At 47.2% G+C, this 22613-nt stretch overlaps 1 protein-coding gene across 1 annotated transcript in view; it reads left to right on the top strand.

Moving 5' to 3' along the window:
* The first annotated feature begins 8492 nt into the window (after positions 1-8492).
* Positions 8493-22613, top strand: part of LOC138491768 (tripartite motif-containing protein 59-like) — a 152147-nt gene continuing 138026 nt past the window's right edge. The window contains exon 1 of the mRNA XM_069618468.1: positions 8493-8636. Coding sequence (XP_069474569.1) covers positions 8631-8636 — 6 coding nt within the window. The 5' untranslated portion in view covers positions 8493-8630. The remainder of the gene's footprint in view (positions 8637-22613) is intronic.

Here is a 22613-nt window from a genome sequence, read left to right as displayed (position 1 = left end):
ACCTCGTATTCTTCTGGAGTGGAATCCTGAGGAACATTAACTCCCTCAGCTTGACGCCTCCAGGTATCAACATGAAAGGGCTTAAGCTGAGACGCATGAAAGACAGGATGAACTCTGTTCAAGCTGGCAGGAAGTTTAAGACGGAAGGCCACAGGGTTGATCCTTTGTACAATCTTATAAGGCCCTAAAAACCTCGGGGATAGTTTGGATGGATGGGCCCAACGAGGTAAGTATCTCGTAGAAAGCATTACCCTGGAACCAACCTCCCAACCTGGCACGGGTTGACGATGTCTGTTGGCTTGGGACCTATAACGTTCCTGCGCTGCCTGAAGGCTTTCCATAGCCTTCTTGTGTATCTCTTTAAGGCGGGTGAGTGAGGAATCTACAGATGGTATATTAGTAGAAAGACAGGAGATAGGAAGAGTAGACCGGGGATGGTAGCCATAATTACAGAAAAATGGACTAACCCCAAGAGCTGAGTGTACGGAATTGTTGTAGGAGAATTCGGCCAGAGCCAATAACGAGTGCCAGTTGTCTTGTTGGGAATTAGTAAAACACCTTAAGTATTGTTCCAGAGTTCCGTTTAGCCGTTCAGTTTGTCCATTAGACTGGGGGTGAAACCCCGACGTGAGAGCTCTTTCAATCCCCAGACGCTCACAGAGAGCCTTCCAGAAATGAGAGGTGTACTGACTTCCCCCGTCAGAGATGATCTTAGAAGGCATACCGTGCAGTCTAAAGATGTCATGGAGAAATACTTCGGCCATGTTGGCTGCAGTGGGAACTCCGGGCAAAGGGGAAAAGTGAGCCATTTTTGTGAATGAGTCAACCACCACCATTATGCATGTGCACCCCTGTGAGATGGGAAGATCCACAATGAAATCAGTAGAGATTGAGCTCCAGGGGCCGTCAGGCACAGCACAAGGTTCGAGTAATCCTATAGGTCGTTGACGAGGGGATTTACTTCGGAGGCAGATGATACAGGATTGTACATAACGATCCACGTCCTCCCTCATTCTAGGCCAATAGAAATGACGACGAAGGAATTCCAGGGTGCCTGTACCCCCCCCCCGATGCCCAGCAAGTTTTGTGTCGTGACACCAGTTCAAGGCCATCTTGCGAAAGGCAGGCGTGGGTAGATAGAGTCTACCTTTGACCAGGTAAAGACCATCTCTGATTTCGTGCGTCAAGCCTTTGGCATGTCTCTCTACTTCAAAGCGCCCTCCCGATTCATCTTTTACCTGACTGAGGAACGTCGAAACCATTCCGATGCTTCTGGGTCGGGGAAACATGTGTTCACGAGGAGACTCGGAATCGGGTAGGTAGTCACAACGCCGTGAAAGGGAGTCAGCCAACACATTCATCTTTCCTGGGATATAAGTGATGTGAAAATCGAATTGGGCGAAGAAATGAGCCCATCGGGCCTGTCGGGTGTTGTAGCACTCGAATTGCCTCAGGACTTGCAGGTTCTTGTGATCAGTCCGGATTGTAAATGGATACCTGCCTCCCTGAAGGAGATGCCGCCATTCCACACAAGCCGATTTCATTGCTAGTAATTCTCGTTCAATGACCGAGTAGTTTCTTTGACTGGCGTTAAGTGTCTTCGAGAAGTAGGCGACAGGATGCTCTACTCCCCGAACCTCTTGGAGAAGGACAGCTCCTATGGCAGCAGCAGAGGCGTCGGTCTCCAGAATGAAGGGCAGCTCCTGGTCAGGCTGTAGAAGTATGGGTGCGGCACAAAAAGCATTCTTAAGATCCCCAAAGCTATCCTCGGCCTCAGCCGACCATCTGAACGGCTCAGATGATTTCTTGAGGAGAGTAGTGATGGGCAGGATCTTCTGGGAGAAATTTGGAATGAACCTACGATAGAAGTTCGCCAGACCCAGGAATCTTTGAACTTCTTTCACTGAAGAGGGTGAAGGCCAGTCTAGGATGGATGACACCTTGTGGGGGTCCATTGAGATACCCTGACTGGACAAGATATAACCCAGATAAGGTATGGATGAAGCGGAGAAAACACATTTAGCAAGTTTAACTGACAGGTGATTGTTCTTAAGCCTAAGGAAAACTTCCTTGACATGTTCCTCGTGTTCTTTGGCATTGTTGGAAAAAATTAGAATATCGTCAAGATACACTAGAGTTGTTTGGCACAACAAATCGGAGAACAGTCTGTCCATAAACCGTTGAAAAATAGAAGGGGCATTAACCAACCCAAATGGCATGACCTGGTACTCAAAGAGCCCAAACGGAGTCCGGAAGGCAGTTTTCCATTCATCTCCTTTGTGTACTCGGAGAAGGTGGTAGGCGTTCCTTAAATCGAGCTTAGTAAATGTTGTTGCACCGTGGACGGCTTGTAAGATCTCAGTTATCAAAGGCATTGGATAACGGTCCTTAACAGTGACTTTATTTAAGCCTCGATAATCAATGCAAGGTCTTAGGTCCTTCGAATCCTTTTTGGAAACGAAAAACAAGGAAGCTCCAGCAGGAGACTTTGAAGGTCGGATCAGTCCATTAGCCATGTTATCGTCCAGATAACCTCTGAGATATTGCTTTTCCTCCAGTGACAGAGGAAACATCCTGCCGAATGGTACTAAAGCTCCTGGAGTTAGTTCGATGCAACAGTCCTCAGGCCGGTGTGGAGGTAGTTCAATAGGTATCTTTTCTGTCACCACCTCTGTGAACTCCCTTAGATAATGGGGCAAACAATGGACAGACTTGGTTTCACAACTATTAGATGTCTTGACAGTTTCGAATCTTGGCTCGGGTAAACATTCAGCTCTACAGAAGGAAGATTGAAAACTCAATAGATTTTTTGACCAGTCAATGCTGGGGTTGTGCTTGCGTAGCCAGCAGATTCCCAGAATGATGGGGAAGTGCGCGGCTCTGATGTCAAAAATAATTCTTTCCGTGTGCTGTTGTACCGACAAGGTGAGTTCCTCGGTGGTGTGGGTGATCATGCCTGAGCTCAAAGGTTCACCATCCACACCTTCAACCTTCTGGTCTTCCTGTTTGGCAATTCTTTTAAGACCTTTTTGTTTGGCCCAGTGAATGTCGATGAAGTTGCCGGCAGCATCACAATCCAGTAGAGCTAATGTAGTCACATCTGTAGACTCTAGTTTGAGGGTAACTGTGAGCACCATAAGACGAGAGTCTTCAGGGATTTCGGGAGATGACACAGATAGAGAAACGTAAGGACTAGGACCAGCCCCTCGGTAGTGAGTCCCAACACTTACCGAGGGCGAGCGTTTCCCGACCTTCTGGGTGGAACCTCCGGACAGTCTCGTAACATATGAGTAGAAGCTCCGCAATACATGCACAGGCAGCCGTCCCTGCGCCGTTTGCGTTCCTCAGGGGTAAGCGGAGCACGCGCTGTCCCAATTTGCATGGGCTCCTCCTTGGAGGAGCGTGAGAAGGGTACAGAAGGAGACGGGTGTGTTTCCAGAAGAGGGGGAGCATTTGTCTTGGTCTTTCTTCTTTCCATCCGTCGTTCGGTCAGGCGGAAATCTATCCGGAGGGTTGCCGTAAGTAGATCCGCAAAGGATACAGGTCTTTCTATCCTGGCTAGCTCATCCTTTAAGTCTTCTCTCAGACCTCGCCGAAAGATTGCATATTGAGCCTGTTCCTGCCACCCGGCTTCAGCTGCCACCTGTTTAAATGTTGTAATGTAGGTTAGCAGATCCGAATTTCCTTGACGGATGTCCAGCAGATCCTCTGAAGCCAGGTAGGTACTTTCAGTACGAAGAAAGGTTTGTTGTATCAAGCCCTTGAAAGCATCATAATCCTGTAAGACTGGATCCGGCAGGTTCACCAACGGAGTAGCCCATGCCAGGGCATTACCTGACATGTGTGTTATCATAAACCCCACCTTGGCATGGTCCGAGGAAAAGGTCTGAGGGCGGAATGAGAAGTGCAAATGGCACGCATCCAAAAACTCTTTTACTTTTTTTGGAGTGCCATCAAACTTGCCCGACACAAGGGGGAGCGGTGGAAGGTCGGTGGAAGGTCGTTCTCTCTCTGTTATTCGTTGCTGAAGGGTGGCATTGGCGGCCTTGAGATTCTGCATTTCCATATTTAAGTTCTGGACTGCTGCTACAAGTTCCTGTACTTGCTGTGGTGTAGCCATCTCAACTTCAATTTGGCGTTGCAAACTGTCACCAGGATTGGTGATATCCTCGTCAGAGAACGTATAATCCGATTCGCCACCCTCCCCTAACTCCTCACCTTCTTCTCTTCTTCCAGTACCCTTCTTCCCTTTACTTCTTGGTCGCTCCTTTTTTTTATGTAGGTAGGGGCGCCCACGGAAGGAAGCCACCGTGTACCCAAAAAGGGTTTCCGGTGCTTCCTCCCGGGAAAGCCGGTAAGGGGAAAAAGCCGAAAGGCACAAAAAACCCCGAAGCGACCTACGTGACTCTCCTTCGGAATGAGCTGGAATGTGCTGGAATGCAGTCGGCTGAAGCAGATACTCCGTGGTATTAGGATGAAGCTCCAAAGGAAGGCAGGCAGTCCTTAAACAGGCCGGGATCTGGTACACGGGGAATCACAGAGGAAGGTATCCGAATCAGAAGAAATCAGCAATCCAAGAAAACAGGCCTAGGTCTGGTTCACAAAGAGGCTGGCAGGAGGAGAAAAAACAGGAAGGGCAGAAGGCAAGACAAGGGGAATAGGAAAAAGGACCCGATAGAATTCGGGTATCCAGCAGAGAGTGAGAGCAGGCGAAAAGGCAAACAGCACTAACGGAGGAAACCGGAAGCGTTGCAACGCGTACACAACCCGGAAGGAGCTGTATTTATACTCCGGGCCGCGTAAGCGCGCATACGCACGGGCGGAACTGAAAGTGGGCGTGACAGGCTACCAGCCTGCACGGCCGGATAATGACCGTGCCGCCAGCGGTTCCACAGGCGCCAAGTACCGCGTGGCATGACAATATCTTTATTCCTCCCTCAACATGTCACAGCACTTTAACGCCATTGCATCTTCTGCTGCTCACACTACAAGACTCCTCCACGCCTGCAAACCCTTCCTCTCAACCAATAATTGTCTTGCAATTGTATGCACCATCATTGGCAAGAAATTGGACTACTGCAATGTCCTTTTTGTGGGAACCACAGAACAAAACCTCAACAAACTACAAGTGGTCCAAAATAATGCACTCTATGCCACGATTGACCTCCCAAAACGGGAACACATAACGGCCGCTAGGAGGAAAGCCCACTGGCTTCCAGTCCGAGACTGCATCATCCTCAAAACACTGGCCATTACTCATCAGTGCCTCTCCAACTCAGCACTGCCTTACCTTTTGCTAAGACTTTCCCTACCCATTCACTGAAGACCCATTCGCTCCTGCAACAGTCTCAAGCTCTTGTGCCCAGATTCAAACAAACAAGAGTAAGTGGCTCCAACTTCCCTGTCAAAGCCGCCCAGCTCTGGAATTCCCTACCAACTGCACTCAGATCAGAACCATCCTACAAGTCCTTCAGAAAGAACCTTAAGACTTTGGTATTTAACAAGTTGCCCATGTTCTCTATGCTCTATTCAGTCAGATGCCTCTTCAACTTCTACCATTGAACACATCTCCTCCACTAGAAGGAGTATCTATTGGCTCCTGGTTCATGATAGGATTAAATTTAAAATCTTAACGATAACTCACAAATGTATCATGAATAAAGCACCCAAATACCTTGGCAACCTCATCAGCAAAGCCCAATCCAATAGACCTACCCGGTCTGCCTACATAAACCTGCTTACTACCCCTAGGTACAGAAGACAGAAAGTAGGAGGCTCAAGCTTTGCAGTAATAGCACCTAACTTGTGGAATGCCCTCCCTACCCAACTGAGAAATTACACATCCTTCTGATCATTCAGAAAAAAACTAAAAATGTTACTCTTTAGGACCGACTACCACACTTAATCCTACAACCAGAACTCATGATGCAAAGAGAAAATGTAACAATGTGCAAATATGTAAATTTGGTAAATTATGTAAATACGTAACGTAATTTGGTGTCCTCATACTGTTAAAATATGTAAACCTGTAAAAAAAAACTCAATGGCATATCAATCATGTAAGATGTAAATAAGTTGTTATCATGTAATTGCAGTAACCGTATCCTTATGCAACTTACAGCGCCTAGCTGCCTTTGGGCTTTGTGTGCTTTAAAAATAACAAAATAAATAAATATCATGCTGTCTTGTTATATGTCCTACTGTCATGTACTGGTTTTTTGACACTGTTCACTCATGTTACCAGCGTCCAGAGGTCTGCGGGCTAGTTGAGCGTTCTACAAATTAAAAAATCTCTTTATATAAAACACTTAGATATGTTTCTGTACTCAGGTGAGGCAATTTATCATTGTTAGGTTGCCCTCTGCTGTCCAAATGGCAAAGTGCACCCACTTCAACAACAGCTATTGTTTCAACATATGGATGCAATTTATCAGTGTTAGGCTGCCCTCTGCTGTCCAAAGAGCAAATTGCACCCACTTCAACAACAGCTACAATTTCAACAGAATGAACACAGTTCTACATGGTCACCTTCACCTTCCACTATTGCAAACATTTGGAAGTTACTTCTTTCCACCCCAACTCCTCTTCACACAGGGCTCAGCAGTTCTAGTGTAAATGAACAGTTACTTACTGGCTCAACGTTTCAGTCTCTAAAGAGCGAAACGCTGTAGGACGAATACCTCCTGACGAGCTAAAACTGAAAGTAGTGGCTGTATATATGCTACTACGCAATATTATGCCATCACAGGCACTCTGCAATAGAACAAGGTAGACAACTGCATGTCTACAAGAACACATCATAGAGGCCTGTGTGATCGATGGCACGCATCATAGAGGCCCATGTGATCGATGGAACTTAGATACTGCTCTTATACCACGCATACCTCTCATTCCATCTGATTATGTTTAGCCTTTTCAATTGCCATTAATAAGTCACAGGGACCAGTGCCCCCTTCCTGGAAGCGATCAGTGGCAATTCCGATATTTAAGAAGGGGGACAGAATTGACCTTATGAATTATCAACCAATATTAACCTTCAACATATGCTAACAATGGTGTATGTTACGCCGAGAACAGCTAGTAAATAAATAAATAAGGTGTTAGTTGGGAGCCCAGTTGGCAGAGTGGCTGGGAATGGGGAGTGTGAGTTGTATAGCTCTCAACCTTATGTGTCCGCAATGCCATGGAAAAAACAAAACTTTTTTTTTTGGGGTGAAGTGAATGAGCATATAGGGGATGTGGCAGGTGAGTCAGCTGATTGCAAAACGGGTGACACCCGCCAAAAGCGTGCGAGTTGAGAGCCATAGAGTTGGCAATGTCACATAACCAATTAGCATGCACATGACAGGAAGTGAGAGTTTTGTGAATCAAGTTGTGATACAGAATTGGCGAGTGTGGGAGCTTCGGGAGACAGGAGAACATACAAGGGAAATAGGTGTACCATTACAAGCAATACTTATGAATAAAGTTAATAATATAAAATAGCCAGGTGCCTACACGTCCGTAGGAATCAATGGGCTTAAAACTGCCAAATACAAAATCGGGAGTTTTCACCCACCCAAGGGCCATGAAAGGTTGAGAGCTATGTGCACCTCAAACCAAAAACGAAGAGCAAAACACTATTCTGTCAAGTCTGGGGCATCTGATACTAGCAGAGACAAAATGCAAAAGGTGCAACTATTGACAGCCAGGGCTTTCTTTTAGCCTCATATACACGGTCTTTCTTGCAACTTGGCTCCCTCACACCCTCCTGTCAATTAAATACATGTGTTGCAAAAGTGCTGCAATAAGCAGTTTTGTGTTGCAAAATGTTCAACTTCATGCCACAATAACCTGGAGAGTCTGAGGAGTAGAGAGCCTAAAGACGTGCGCATTTCGTTCTCAGACAAGAGTGATGATAACCGCGTCAACCCCGAGCTCTGCAAACGTACACATTCCTTATGAGATAAAACTGCAACTCATTTCGAGCACACGTCTTTCCCTTTAAGACAGTTCATGCGAAAAGCTTGCCAGTAGTATGCGTTGGACCTTCTGCATACACAAGTAAATGTATTTGCAGCCGCGTAACCTGATTACTTTTGAAATTAACTTCTTCCATTCGCGGACGCTCTTCTTTGAAACATACTTAAGCTCCTCCCCGCCTCCTAGGTGGACCAACTGTGATTCCAACTAGTCTGCGCCGACATTTTTGGATTATTGGGATACACTCTTCTTAACCAAAATGTTACCTGATACCATGACTTTGTTGTAAAAGTGTTGATTCTATCTGCTTTCGTTGTTATAGAAAGTTAAAAGCTACAGTTTGATACAAAGTCGGACGTAAATACCACTAACATTTCAAATAACTGATTTCAAACTAAATACTAATCAATCTGCTCATTTGATCATAAAATATGGCATCGGATGTGTCAACATAATTAAGGAAAATTCATTATGCTGTTTTTTTTCACACGAACTCTACAAACAGTAATCTGGCCACCAATTCAAAGAAATTATTTCTTTCAAAGATGGCGGACTCATTTACCTATTCCCGGCAGAGGCTCTTCATTTGAATTTCGTTCCTGTAAATACAGCAGTAGAGAATTACTCTTGAGTAGATACCAGAGTGGCGAAGAGTGCATTGGAGCACCATGAGCGTAAGTAAATTCTTTTTTTTACTTAACGATTATTGAAAAACAATGTTAAGCAAATATAAAAACAGATGTAAACTGATTACTGCGTCACCTGTATTTTTTCACGGAGAAGAGTTTCTGTATTACGCTTTCCAATTAACAATTTGGGATAGTTGGGAAATGCTTTGATCTGAGTTAATATATTGTTTACATCGGCACTAAAACCCAGTCTCTTTATCCAGCAGTATTAATAATTAAGTAGGTCTGTGAGGTGTTTGGACTAGTTGATGTTTTAACTACGTTTTTGAGCTCCCATGCGCCAGAACTCCATAATGTCGATGGAACTAATCGACCCTGGCCAAGATCTGGAATATTTATTTTCGCATTTATATAGCGCACTAATCCAGGAGGCGTCACAGAGCTGGTAGCATAGGGAACAGACGGAGACAATTGCATAGTACAAAAGGAAGGTGAACAGAAGCATGGTACTGTTACTCTGCATATATGCACAAATAAGGACGACACCAGAGGTGTGAGGGGTACGTCTTCTTTATTAGAATACCTCACAGGAACTAAGGGTCCCTTCCTTGGCTCCTCCCCTTTGCTCCCTCCTGGAGTCCTGGTCTCTCCCTTAAAGGTGCAGAGACCTCTAACATCACCCCTGGACAAATGTTCTGTTGTGGAGTTGAACACTCTTCTACTAGGCGGGCTGGTCTCTTGATTGTGCGCTGGGGTCCTATGCATGGTTCGTTGCATCTGGCTACTTCTGTGGCTCAGCTGGGCCATGTATCTCACATCGATATTCCTCAGGGGGAATCCATGTGTCATCTCGTGGTTCCCTGGTTTCCGGCAGGAGCAGTTTGGGTTCTTCTCGTTTGATGAGATGTTTGAATTGCAAGCTGTATCTTGTTATTTCGTGAGCTGAGTTCTAGACCGTTGCCATGGATCCTTTGACGGCAACCACTGTTAGTGGTCTTTGAGAGTATCTGGCGTCCGTCTTTCTGGCCATGGCTTGCTGGACTAGGACTTAGTCTCCCACCACTGGGTTCTGGTCCCCACCTGGTCTGTTGATGATGGTGTAATCATATTCCTGCAATCTGATGCCCCAATGCTTAATCCTGGGCTGCATCTTCGTGCATGGGTTTCCGAAGAGTGACGGGAGTGCTTGGTGGTGGGTGACCAACGTGTATCTCTTTCCGATGATAAAGTTGTGAAAATGTCTGAAAGCCCACACTGCCGCCAAACTTTCCTTCTCAGCTTGTGAGCATGATGTCTCTGTGGACGATAGGGCCCTGCTTGCGTAGGCCACTATGTGTTTGGGTGGGGGGGTGTCAGCCCCACTTGTTTGTGCTAAGATGGCGCCCAGTTCCACTGGGCTGGCGTCCAGTTATCTCTGTGTGCCAATTTGGGTCAAAGCATGCAAGCCGGTGTGCCTCAGCCAAGGCTGTTTTGATGTCATTGGACACAGCCTGGCAGTCCATTGTCCACTCAAATGGTGCGTCTTTCTGAACAGTCTATGCAGGGGTTCGGTTAAGGATGCATAGTGTGGGATGTATCGTGCACAGTATCCAGCCATGCCGAGAAATGATCGCATGTCTGCTACCTGCGTTGGCTGCTGTAGGTCAGTGATGGTGCTTTCATTGTCTGGGTCCGGTGTCATTCCCTTGTTGGAGAAGATGTGGCCAAAGAACTTTAGTTTCTGTTTGCTGAATTTGCACTTCTCCAGGTTGTGTCAGGCCAGCGGCTTGTAGTGCTTTGCACATCTCAGGCAGTGCTACAATGACTAGTGGGGATACCCTTGGAGTGGGACCCGTAGCCGGCTCTATGATGCCATTGCATAGTAGCTGGTCGAGTTCCTTCGAGATGACGTCCTGGCGGTGGAAACCTACTCTTCTGGGGTGCTGAGGCATGGGTCTGACAGTGTCATCTATGTGTAGCTTATCAGGTGCTCCCTCGAGTTTCCCTAGACCTCTGCACGGTCCAGGGAATTTGGCTTGGATTGCCTCTTTAGTGATGTGGTTTGCGGTTGTCGAGGTTCTGTTATTGTGATTGTGTATATAACCTTGAAGCTTAATTATCTAAAGACTGTGTTTTAACTAATACAGTGTGTGGACATTCCTTTGTGGGGGTTTGGGGACTACACTGTACATAGAAACCAGCCTGCATCACGTCCTGAGAAGCTAGGTCTAGATTACTTGTCCATTGCTACCAACAATAGAGTATCTTGGCTGGGGTCCTCTTTGCCTCTCCTCTACCATATAGAGAGCAGGAGTACAGACCCCCCCCTCCAGTCTTTACACTGGAAGCAGCAGTGGGATGCTTATGGTTTTAAGAATCGGTGTATAACCGTGCCACTTACAACATATCTGCACTTTGTTAAATTGAGGTTTAGTTGTGTATAAGCTAACTGCATTACAAGCAATGGAGTCTATTGCAAATGGTAAATTGACTAGGATGAGCTTAGAGGCTCTCCAGAGTGCTTGTGAAGCCAGGGAATTATACTTTGAAGATAAGTCTAGGGCTGAGCTGGCTGATAGCTGCCCTGGTGGACTACCAGACTGATGGTGAAACTCTTGAAGGGGGGGGTGCAACCAATGAGGACTCTGCCCCTGGGGTTGTTGCTGAATCTGATCCTGGGAATGCCACCATTCCTGCTGCCTCTGTTCCAAACCCCAGCACTGCTCTTCAGGCGGAAGCCCTGAAGATTGAACTTTTAAAATTGGAGCTACAACTGGAACAGTGAGCCTTTCAATACAAAAAGTTGGAAACAGAATCCGAGTTAAAGAAAGAGGAGTTGGCAAGGCAAGTGATACTCAAAGATTGGGACACTGAGCACCTGGAAATTCTGCTGGAGAGAGCTAGATTGGAGACTTCAGCAAAACCAGTTGAGAGTGGCAGGTCCCCAGCCACCAAGTTTATGAAAGATTTGTTGGATGTGCATGTGGAGGGTTCTGATATCCTCCAATGGATTGAAGCGTTTGACATGGCTTGAGCAATTCATGATGTTGATAAACGAGATTGGGCTAAGTGTTTGTTAAGCAGAGTGCCTCAGACTGGATATGACTGTATTCTGAAACTGAGTGTGGAAGAAAGGGGTCGGTATGAGTGCATGAAGTCTGCTTTGATTGCCAGGTTTGGCAAGACACCAACCCAATACCTTAAAAGGTTCAGGGATTTTAAGAAGAGAGTGAAGGTGTCTTGGGCTGACTGGGTGAGTGCTGCACATATAAATACGATGGGATGGGTTGATGGATACAAGGTGAAAACTTTTGTTGAATTGTCTCACCTTTTTGTTTTTTGAGCATTTTTCTGAAGCCTGTTCACTAGAGCTGTGTCAGTATGTTGCTGACCAGAACATTTTGGATCCCTTTAAGCTGGTCAGGTTGGCTGACAAGTGGGTCTCCCACCGGGTGTCCCCTAAGGACTCCACTGGGAAGGACAAAGAAAAGGGGACCTCTCAGAAAGCTGAGGAGTCCCAAAAGCAATCACAGTTGGGTAAACCAAAACCTTCCTCTCCTAAGACCCAAACATCTAGTGGGGATAAGTCATCTGTGGGTGGGAATAAGAGTAGTGGTACACCTGCTGCAAAGCAGGCTCCCAATGGTTCCAGTACCATACCCTGCATTCCTGGCACTTGTTGGGGACAGTGGGGCTCTGGATCGCAAGAAGGGTGACCCCAAGTGTAAAGGTAAGGCACTTGGAGTCCAGGCTGTCAGCCTGACATACCCTTACCCCATGCCTCAGGTGAAGGCCACTGTCCTCCCCTCCTCTACAGGAATCACATTCAGTGCTCCTGTAGAGATTTCCCTAGTGTCCCTTGGAGCCTGGGACCAGTACACAGAAGTACTGGCGACAATCCCACAGAACACCTGTAGGTTTTTGAGAATTGTCCTCTTGAATGGCCAGCCTTCTACTGGTTTGAGAGACACTGGGGCAAGCATGACAGGGCCCTGCTGTAGGTGCTCCTCTGAGAACCACCACGTTAGCTGGTGGGCCTCCCAAATTATCGCCTTTAGCCTTCGTCACACTCATGATTGGAGACAAGAGAGCAAAGCTTCCTGTCCTGGTTCAGGACAATGTCCCAGCTAACATTCTGGTAGGAAATGGTCTAGTAGAGTTGGCGTTGATCTCTGATGGTCTCCCCATGACTGCTGCTGCAGTCACTAGGTCACAGGCGACACAGGGTCTGGCGGTGAGTCGGGTACCCGAGCCAAAGGCGAGGCCTAAGGCAAGAAGATGGAAGAACAAGAAGGCCACCTCTGTGAAGGGGGCTCCTTCTCTTCCTGCTGTTCCTACAGCACCCATTGGGAGCCATGCTCCGGACGGGCTGGGTCCAGTGGAGAACCCAAACTCAACTCCTGAGGGAGGAGAGGCAGAAGACCCTCCTGCGGGAGAGGTTCTCAACCCGGAGGACCACCCCGAACTTCAATGCCTGTTGGCTGAAGGGGTCCCTCTCGGGTGAACCTCTGTAAGGGACAGAGAGAGTGCCACTCTCTCGAGGGTCTGAGGAAACAGGCCCTGTCCCAGGCACAAGGAGAAGTGCCTAGGATATTCCGGATCTATTGGGAGGGTGAGCTCTTTTTTAGTGAGCCCACTAAGCCTGAACCTGGTGCCCTCAAGAGGTTGATGGTACCCCAGGTTTACAGGCCCTTCCTGCTGCAGTTGGCGCATGAGGAGCCCTTAGCTGGTCATCTTGGTACCAAGAAGACTAAGCAGAGGCTCTCTGCCCATTTCTACTGGCCTCGATGGGAGTAGAAGTGGAGTCCCACTGCAGGACCTGCCCAACTTGTCAGTTATCTGGCAAGACTGGAGGCAGTGTCACTGCCCCACTCCAGCCGTTGCCAGTGGTTGGCACACCGTTTGAGAGGGTGTTTCTGCAACAATTAAAGCATCAATTTTATAATTAGTGCTCCTTATTCATATGGTGTTTAGCGCATCTCCACCTCAACTCCCTTCTTGTACATATTTTCTGGTACCAGCCAGGGTGGACTGGCTGGCGCAGGTGGTAGTGCAGCTCACACTTCAATTTCTCTAGTATCAACACAAACAGTGAATACTAGCGCACAGACCTCGAATGCGATAATCCACATCTTTTTGTTTTACACCTTTGACCTTACCTCAGGCTATTGGCAAATAGCTCTGACAGACCATGCCAAGGAAAAGACGGCGTTCTCAACACCTGAGGGACTCTACCAGTTTAGTGTCATGCCTTTTGGGTTGAAGAATGCTGCTGCTATCTTCCAGAGATTGGTCAATCATGCGCTCAGTAGGCTGGAGGCCTTTTGTGTGGCCTACTTGGACGACATTACCGTTTACAGCTCCATCTGGGAAGAGCATTTGACACATCTGGATAAGGTGTTGCAGGCCTTGAAAAGGGCTAACCTCACTATCAAGGCCACCAAGTGCCAGATAGCTCAGGGGAAAGTCACGTATCTTGGTCATGAGGTAGGAGGGGGTCAAATCTAACCTCCCCCCAGTAAAGTACAGGATGTACATGACTGGGAGACTCCCACTACTCAAACCCAGGTGAGAGCCTGTTTGGGCCTCACTGGGTATTATCGAAATTTCATGGCAGATTATGGAATCATAGCTGCACCTCTGACAGCTCTGACTTTACCCAAACAACCTAGGAAGGTTAATTGGACTGAAGACTGTCAGAGGGCCTTTAATGGCTTGAAAGAAAGTCTGTGTAGGGCACCTGTGTTGTGTGCGCCTGACTACAGCAAACCCTTTATCCTCCAGGTGGATGCCTGCAACACCGGATTTGGAGCTGTCTTGTCCCAGTTAGATGACAAAGGGAGGGAACATCCGATCATATTCATCAGTAGACAACTCAAAGGTAGAGAACTTAGGTGGGCTACTGTTGAAAAGGAATGTTTTAGCATAGTTTGGAGCTTTAGGCGGTTTAGGCCCTACCTTACGGGGTCTATCTTCAATGTCCAAACAGATCATAAGCCCCTGGAGTGGCTTATGCAGATGAAAGGTGAGAACCCGAAACTGCTCAGGTGGTCCATTAGCCTGCAAGGGCTAGACTTCACCGTAGAGCATAGACCAGGGAAGAGTCGCGATAAAGCAGATGGCCTTTCCAGAAGGTATGTTGACCGTCTAGATGAGGGTGTCTATCTTGTGGGAGATTAGGCACCCTAACCTCAGTCTGGGGGGTGACTGTGATGCTGGAAATGCATTGGAGGGACAGGGCCTCCCTGTCCTTGTCCTGTAGTCCTTTTTCATTTGTGTTCTGTATTGTTTTCTGCTCAGGAGTCCATGTAGGACTCCTGGCAGTGCTGCTCTTCCTGTTCTTGGTTTGGTGTACAGCCCCATGGGATACCCTTATGGTACCCATGGGTGGGGATACAACCCTGTGGCCCACAGAGCAGGGTTTGGGCTGGTGGAAGCTCCATGCTGAATTTGACAGGCGCTCTGAGTATCCTTCATTTTGGGATACCCAGGCCCTGCCATTGGAATCAGTTGATTCCTGATAGAAAACAAGATGGCCCCTGTGGCCTCTTGCTTTCTATTGCCTGTTACCTTGTTTTCCCAAAGTCCTGGGAAGCCCTGACTCTGTCCCATCCCCATGACTTGCTGTTGGGTGGAAGTTCCATATATGGTGTTGTTGTGAAGTCCAGGCAAGACTGACTGGAGCCTTCCCAGTGACTCTATGTTGTGGGTACACCTTGTGGGTGGGACCTGGGTGAATGGAGTGTGTGACCAATATGCACTTCTTGTTGTGGATGCCTGTTGCCTGGTTTCTGGTGTTTGACACAATGACTGAGATAGCCCGGCCCGAAACTGGTATGAAAGCAGTGTGTAGTGTTGAATGGCAGGGTACTTGTCCCAATACACATTCCTTGTTGTGAGTGTCTGAGAGGGAAGAGAATGGCCTGAATGCACTGTATGCCTGATTGGCTGACTAACTGCTGAATGCCCTTCTGAGTGATTGGTTGCCTGAGTGTGACCCAGCAGAATGAATGGGAGATCAACCAGTATATCTGGGGACCTCTCACTGCTAGAATTCGTTCAAAAGCTGAAGTAGAAACTGACATTGAAGCTGAATCTCGAAGTGGAGCCCGAAGAAGGTCAACTGATGTTACCTTCATCGCAATCTGAAAGCTGCCGTGACGTCGAGACTGATCCAAGAGAGGACCTGGTTAGGCGCCCTCTTCCCTTGCTCCGAGGGACCATCGAGCACCGCTAACCTTGGCCGAAGCTCCCTGGAAGTCAGACCCTCGACAGGCTGCCGACCGGAGACAGGGACCGCCGAGAAGAACGAAGATAAGCACTGGAAATTCTGTCCACCGCCGTCGACCCGGGTTCGCAGGTTTGCTATAACCGCTGGAGGCCCGTCAAAGCCGTGTTGCCCAGAAGAGGGACCGCTTGACGCTGTGCCATTGACGACAGGAGCCGCAACGCTCCCTTGATTAAGACCCTTGATTCCCAGACGTGCTTGTCCGTACCACCGACTGCCTTATCCCACCGGAGAAGGCCAGGCCATCGCGGTGCCAAGGAGCATCCGCCGGTGGGTTTCCCACCACCCAAATACCATAGAGACGCCTGATGACTCGACACCCTTGCTGGGCCACAGTCCTTCACAAACTATTTGCAGTCCTGAACTATTGATATCAAGGTGCCCCGCACGCCTCTTCCTTGCAGGACGTCTTTGCTCCGTCGTCGACTCGCACCACTGGGACCGAAGCTGCCGCCTCGACGCCGAGTTCACTTTCTTTGAGGGATCTCGACGATCCGTGGCTCCTGCTTTAAAGGGAGCCGCTCAAGAAGGATCCGCCGACGACTCGTCAAACTCTGCTATTCCAGGTACATTGGGGTGGTAGAAACATTGTAGAAGGAAATAAGACTAATTTATCAATATATGGACTGGGCCTGTAGTGTATCTTTATTTTACAGGTTGCCCAGGTGGGGACATTTCCACACAGAACTGTGTCTAGGTAATGGGGCCAGTATTCTGCCAATTATTATAACCAACTGCTTTCCTCCTATATCTATTGTTGGTTACCTTTTTATTAAGTGATTTGTGTGACATTTGACCAGAGTACAGGTGATGCACTTTAATGAAATCTGATAATAATTGTGGTACCACTTAGAACTGTATATATTTGCCATTGTAGATTAACTGAGCACACAGTGAGTTATTGTGATTGTGTATATAACCTTGAACCTTAATTATCTAAAGACTGTGTTTTAACTAATACAGTGTGTGGACATTCCTTTGTGGGGGCTTGGGGACTACACTGTACTTAAGAACCAGCCTGCATCACCTCCTGAGAAGCTAGGCCTTGATGGCTTGTCCATTGCTATCAACAATAGATAATCTTTGCTGGGGTCCTCTGTGCCTCTCCTCTACCGTATAGAGAGCAGGAGTACAGACACCCCCTTTCAGTCTTTACAAGCTTCTACATATATCTGCTTGGATATAACTGTACTCGCATGACACTCGTGCTACCTCATGTCAGAAGAAAAACAATCTGAGGGACCTCAACGCGTGAGGGACGATGGATACAGTGGACGTCGCACTAGGGATAGTATTACTGGCACGCCCTGTCGACATCCCTTTTCGAATTTCGAAAACAACTGTAATACTCTGCAGCTTCCACTAGATGTCGGCCTATGCATAGCATGTGAATCTAAGCAGATACAAGCACCAGAAATACGATTACGGTGAGTAATGTATTCCAGCTGGGCTTTAGACTTGCAGCATATCCTAATGATGCATTCATTAAACAGGCATTGGGAGAACAAATGGATCAATTAGCTGCTCAATTAAAAAACATCAAAACGAAATTCTGTAAATTCTCATAGCTGCTCAATTAAAAAACATCAAAACAAAATTCTGTAAATTCTCATTGAAACCAATGACTACATTCTATAGGGGTAAAATCATCCCTGCCCTCTTGTATGGGATGGAAATATAATCGCAAGCTTGGGACCTAGACTGGGATTATTTGAAGGGAAAACTGTGGAAGAAGGCTTTGAGGCTTCCCCTGTCCCTGCCAATAGTTGCCGTGCGATATAAACTAGGATTAAAATCCCTGAGGGTAAATTAAGAATGGCAATTATTGTAGCTCTTTTTTAAAATTTGTATTTGTATTTGTTTATGGTTACTTGAACACTTTAGCATACAGATACTCAACTTCACCCGGTATTCTCTTTGTCCTGGGCTTTATTACACAAACACTTTGTTGCACAAATCTTTAACTTCACCTGGTGTATTCTTGTGCCAGGACTTTATTACATAAACACTTTGTTGCACAGATTCTTAACGTCACCTGGCGTGTTTTACTTTCCAGGACTTTACATTTTCTATCGCAACCTTCATTTAGGATAAATGATTGCCAGGTCTTTCATACAGGTTATTCTTTCATCCCCAGTTGGGGTTTAATAACCTTTTAGCTACTGACATTATAAACACTATGGCTTCTTTAATAACTTCCTGCTTGTAGCGCTCTCAAGAAGCGTTTCCCTTTATTTAACCACCCGGTAACCCATCCGCTACTTCTAAGTTCACCAGCTATTTTTGTTGTTGCTACACAGCAACCTTTATTGTTCGCTGACAACCTGGTTACCCTACTTTCTTCCCAGGGCTTACCAGCTGCCTCTTGTGCCTCTTCTTTCCTCTCTGCCTTGCGGTACTGCTTTTGCGTGCGCTTCCTCCAGCGCTGCAGTCCTGTGGTGTCGGTTTTCATGATGCACAGTTTCCACGGTTTTCTCTCTCTAAGCCTCTTGCACCTTGGTTTCTATGTTCCTTCGTCCGGTCTGCCTTTCCGACGTCTGCCACGCCGTTGCTGGTTTCAACGCTGTCCTCAGCAAGCTCACGGTTGGCGAGGTAATTCCGTGCCTGCAGCTTTCCTCTCTCCTGTCTGCTGTTAGCTGCGACCAACCTGTATTTAAACTTCCCGGTTTGTTTACTCCTTTCCCAACAACTACACAGCAGCGTTCGCTGCCTGGTCCTTGTAATCATCATTACTGAGTCCCTCTTCTTCGTGTCAGTTGTTCTGTAATTAGTTTCGGAATGACTTTGGGGAAGTGGATACTGAGCTTCCTGGGGAGTGATCTTCACTACTCTCTGCCTCTACCTCGTCCAAGCCAGCAGTATGTTTTCCCGATAGGGAATCTTTGACAGATTTCTAATGAAAGGCCTGGCTTGACCTTGCAGTCAATGTCAGTCAGAAAGGAACCTAAATCGGGGCTGAAAATAATGGTAGCGAAAGCGCGAGTCATATGAGAGAACGGGATGAGTGCAACACAAGTTTAGACGGCAATACTATCTTTCCTTCTCGAAATCATTTGAGACCAAAACCGAAACATGAAATGACATTAGAAACTGCAGTCTATCACAGAGCAATGTTACATTTGATGGAGAACAGAATGCGATCACAATACCTGGATGCTGACACTTGGGTATTCGTAAAATCAACAGGGACTAGAATCCTGTTACAATATCTACAAACTGGAAACCTGGAAGTGGTGCTACATGGGAGATTGGGGAACACAAGGCATACGCACCATGCAAGAAATCAGCAAGCAAAAACTGGGAGTTTGCAGGCCAGGTGTTATGTCTTGTGTCTCCTTGCTCTGGCCCTGTGTGGATGCTTGCCTGATGGAATGCCTTTTGTAATGCCTGCTAGAATGTTAGCTGTGGACTGTTGTGTTTTGAGTGCCCTGGTGTGTTCCATGCATGTCAGTTAGAGTGATCTGCCTGTGAGTGTGGAGGCCGGTGGATGTCTTCCTATGCATCCTTCTTGTACCTCCTATTTACTTGCCCATGGGCTTACCTCTTGTGTCACCCTGTAAATCGGAACGTAATAAAAGAAGCGTGTGCCCTACCTGTGGCTCTGTAGTACTTCTTTCAGCACAACAGTACATCTTAAGAATGGCCACGAGAATCCAGAAATTCCAGAGGGAGTAGTACCTGGAGGGAAGGAAAGAAACATCAGTGACCTGGAGAGGAGGCATCCACCATCCGCCTGCTCCCCCAAAGGTGAGCTGACCCCTGCACAGAGCAAAGCAGCAACACCAAGGCAGGCAGGGGGCTGCTGGGGGCGGGAGCGAGACTGCACGAGGCAGCCAGAGGGCCTGAAGTCCATTTTTGAGCCATCCTGCAGAGGCAAGACAGGGAGCGAGAGTGCAAGAGGCACCCAGAGAGTCCTGAGATGAAATAGGACATCATACAGAGGCAGGACAACCAGCGAGGCTGCAAGGGGCTGTCAGAGGTCCCTGTGACCAGTGGGGACGTCCTGCCGAGTCGGGGACCAGGAACAGTCTGGAGAGTTTCAGTGAGGCAGGGCGCCTTTGTGAAAAAAAAAGAATTGCCTGAAGAAGTCTGTGCTAACATTAAATGTTAGCTGCTTTGGCCTGGAACAAATCATTGGAGCAGCAGTTAGAGGCTGTGATCTGTGGAGTGCCAAATGGGCGGTGTGCTTGACGGAATACAAAAGGAAATAATAAAAGGGGGAAACAAAGCGGCGTAGGAGTGAGCAGGCTGCTTGCATGGTGTGACGGAAAGCAGAAGTGCTGATGTGGCTTCCTTGAGACTGCAGGGTGTCTCCTGACTTTGCGAGTAGGGCAGCATTGACGGGAGAAGCAGTTCACAGATCAGTTGCACGCAATCACGGTGGCTGTTGGCAGCCCGGGAGCTCAGTGCTGCTCTGCGCCATCTTGTTTAATGAGGACATCGTCATTGACCTGTGGGGTGTTGGCGAAGACGGCGTTCAGCAGCCTTTTGGCCAAGGCAGCATTCTGCAGCTCCATCTGTGAGTTCTGTGTAAAGAACCTTCCAACACTCTTCTACGTCATGTCTGTTTGATGCGGAAGAGTGGAGAGAGAGAGAAGGACGGATGCCGCGAGTCAGTGGAAAGAAAGGGAATTTGCAGCATTGGTTATCTCTTTTGATGTTTGCCTGCAGCCGGTGCGCAGTTAGCGTTGTGCCGTTTGCCTTTCGGGGACGATGAAGGTTTTGTCCTCGGCGGAGCTGTGTCTGAAGTTGAGAAGAAACAGGAGAAGTGTAACGGGGCATCGATTTTATTTATTTATTATTTTTCTGGGCTTATTTTTTTTGGTCCTTTCTCCAATGCCACAGTTGTTCTTGCCAGCATTCTCCAATAAGGTACTGTCCTGTTTTGACTTGTCTAGGTTGCCCGCAATGGTGTAATGGAAGGCAACTTTGAGGAGCATTTAAAAAGAAAATATTGACACCATACTTGCCAACATTCTGTGACCAAAACGATGTAGGATTTTTGAAGTTTCAAAAATTAATAATTCCCATAACAATGACATCACAGGAAAATACATAACATACATTGTTGACACCATTTAAGTATTCTAAAATACACACCCACAACCCATCAAACAGCACAATATGGAAGGATGTTCAAATGTTAAAAATGTATAATTCTGAATGGTAACTTAACACCAAATTCAATTACATAACTTCACAGAAGAATTACACAGAGCTGGTGGGCAACGCTTGCCACTGCTCTGTAGCAGCAGCTCAAGCAGTACATATTTATTGCAAGTTGAACACTGAATGACATGGCGACTGATACCCCCCTCAGTCTGATAGGCAGATGCTGTGTGATGGTGTTACTCTGCCACTTGCCTGCACTGGTGGTTCACCTAAGGGTTGTCCCGGCCAGAGTGCAGGACAGTCACATAGCTGTCGGGTCAATGGATTGGTCTGAGCCCAATCAAAGTAATCACCTACCAGTCCACTGTACAGACGGACTAATTAATGTGTTGCATGCTTTGTCCTGGAGCTTGCCTTATAGTCACATAAATTACTTGCCACTATAAAAAGCAGTAGGATCTGTCAATGAAATCTGTAGGCGGTAAGACTGCTTAAAAAGCAGTAGACTACTGCCTAAATCTGTAAGGTTGGCAAGTATGTGACACCTTCACTTAAACAAGCAGTTGTCTGAGAACATCCAACAACATGTTTCATTGTTTTTTTCTCGCACTTTGCCAAACGCAATTTGTTCCATCTACTGCAGTGCAGGTTTACCCTATTGGTACTTGATTCTCATACTTCCACTGTAGTGATGTAAGGCCTGTAAATTTGCTTAGGTCACCTGTTCCCACGGTGGTGCAGTTTTGTTTTGTGTGGATTTGGCTTGAAGTGGATGTGACCTGGATGTGTTTTATTTGGCTTGAAGTTAACTATCCCTGGAATGTGTGTTTGGAGATAATCTGACGTGGCCCTTGTTATTGGATAATAGATTTGACTTCAGGAAATGTATGTGTCATGTGTGTTTTCTTTGTACAACGAAATGTTGCCTCCGCAGAGCCAACAATGTTAAAGGACTTCGTAGCTCTAGGACTTGGGACTCTATTAGAGAACATTTCTCTCATTTGCCATGCCTTTACTTGTGTGGAGTGAGGCGTGAATGTTGTATGTCTAATGTTGTAAATCTGACCTATTTGGCGTATCGAACCACTAGTCTAGGTTTGTGGCGGCCCAACCTATGTGTTTACAGTACAGGGCTTGACCTGTCTGTGTGTTAGTGTGGTGCAGTGTCCGCTGTCGGAGCCCGATATGGCCACGTGCTGTCCAGGGTGTTGGACACCCCCACTTGCAGGGGTTGTGGGAGGTGTTCCTGCCCACACTCTAAAGAGTGAGATTACAAGGGTTCTCTCTTCTGCTGGTCAGTGCGATATAGGGCATTCCTGTGCGCTGTGCCTCAGTGCACCTTAGCTGTTGGCGGTTGGATGATGATGGTTGTTGTTGGTTTGTGAGATTTGGTGGCTATGTCTGGTGTTGTCCGTCAGGGCTGGTTCCCTCGCTGGAGTGTCTTCTGTTGTGGGCCTGCAACAGATTTTGAGTGTACTGTGTGGCTGTTTGGCTTCTCTGAAAGTCATTGAGCGGACGAGTTAGGTGGGAGCATTTGGCTCATTGTTCTGCGGAATGGAGTGAGTGGAATTTTCTAGTTGGAGGTCGTTTGTTTCCCCCAAATTGTAAAGGTTGATCCTGGACCACCTTTTACAGTCTGAAAT

This window comes from Ambystoma mexicanum, chromosome 10, assembly GCF_040938575.1.
Source record: "Ambystoma mexicanum isolate Mex_15411 chromosome 10, UKY_AmexF1_1, whole genome shotgun sequence".
NCBI classification, from domain to species: domain Eukaryota; kingdom Metazoa; phylum Chordata; class Amphibia; order Caudata; family Ambystomatidae; genus Ambystoma; species Ambystoma mexicanum.
This window is presented reverse-complemented; position numbering and strand designations above follow the sequence as displayed.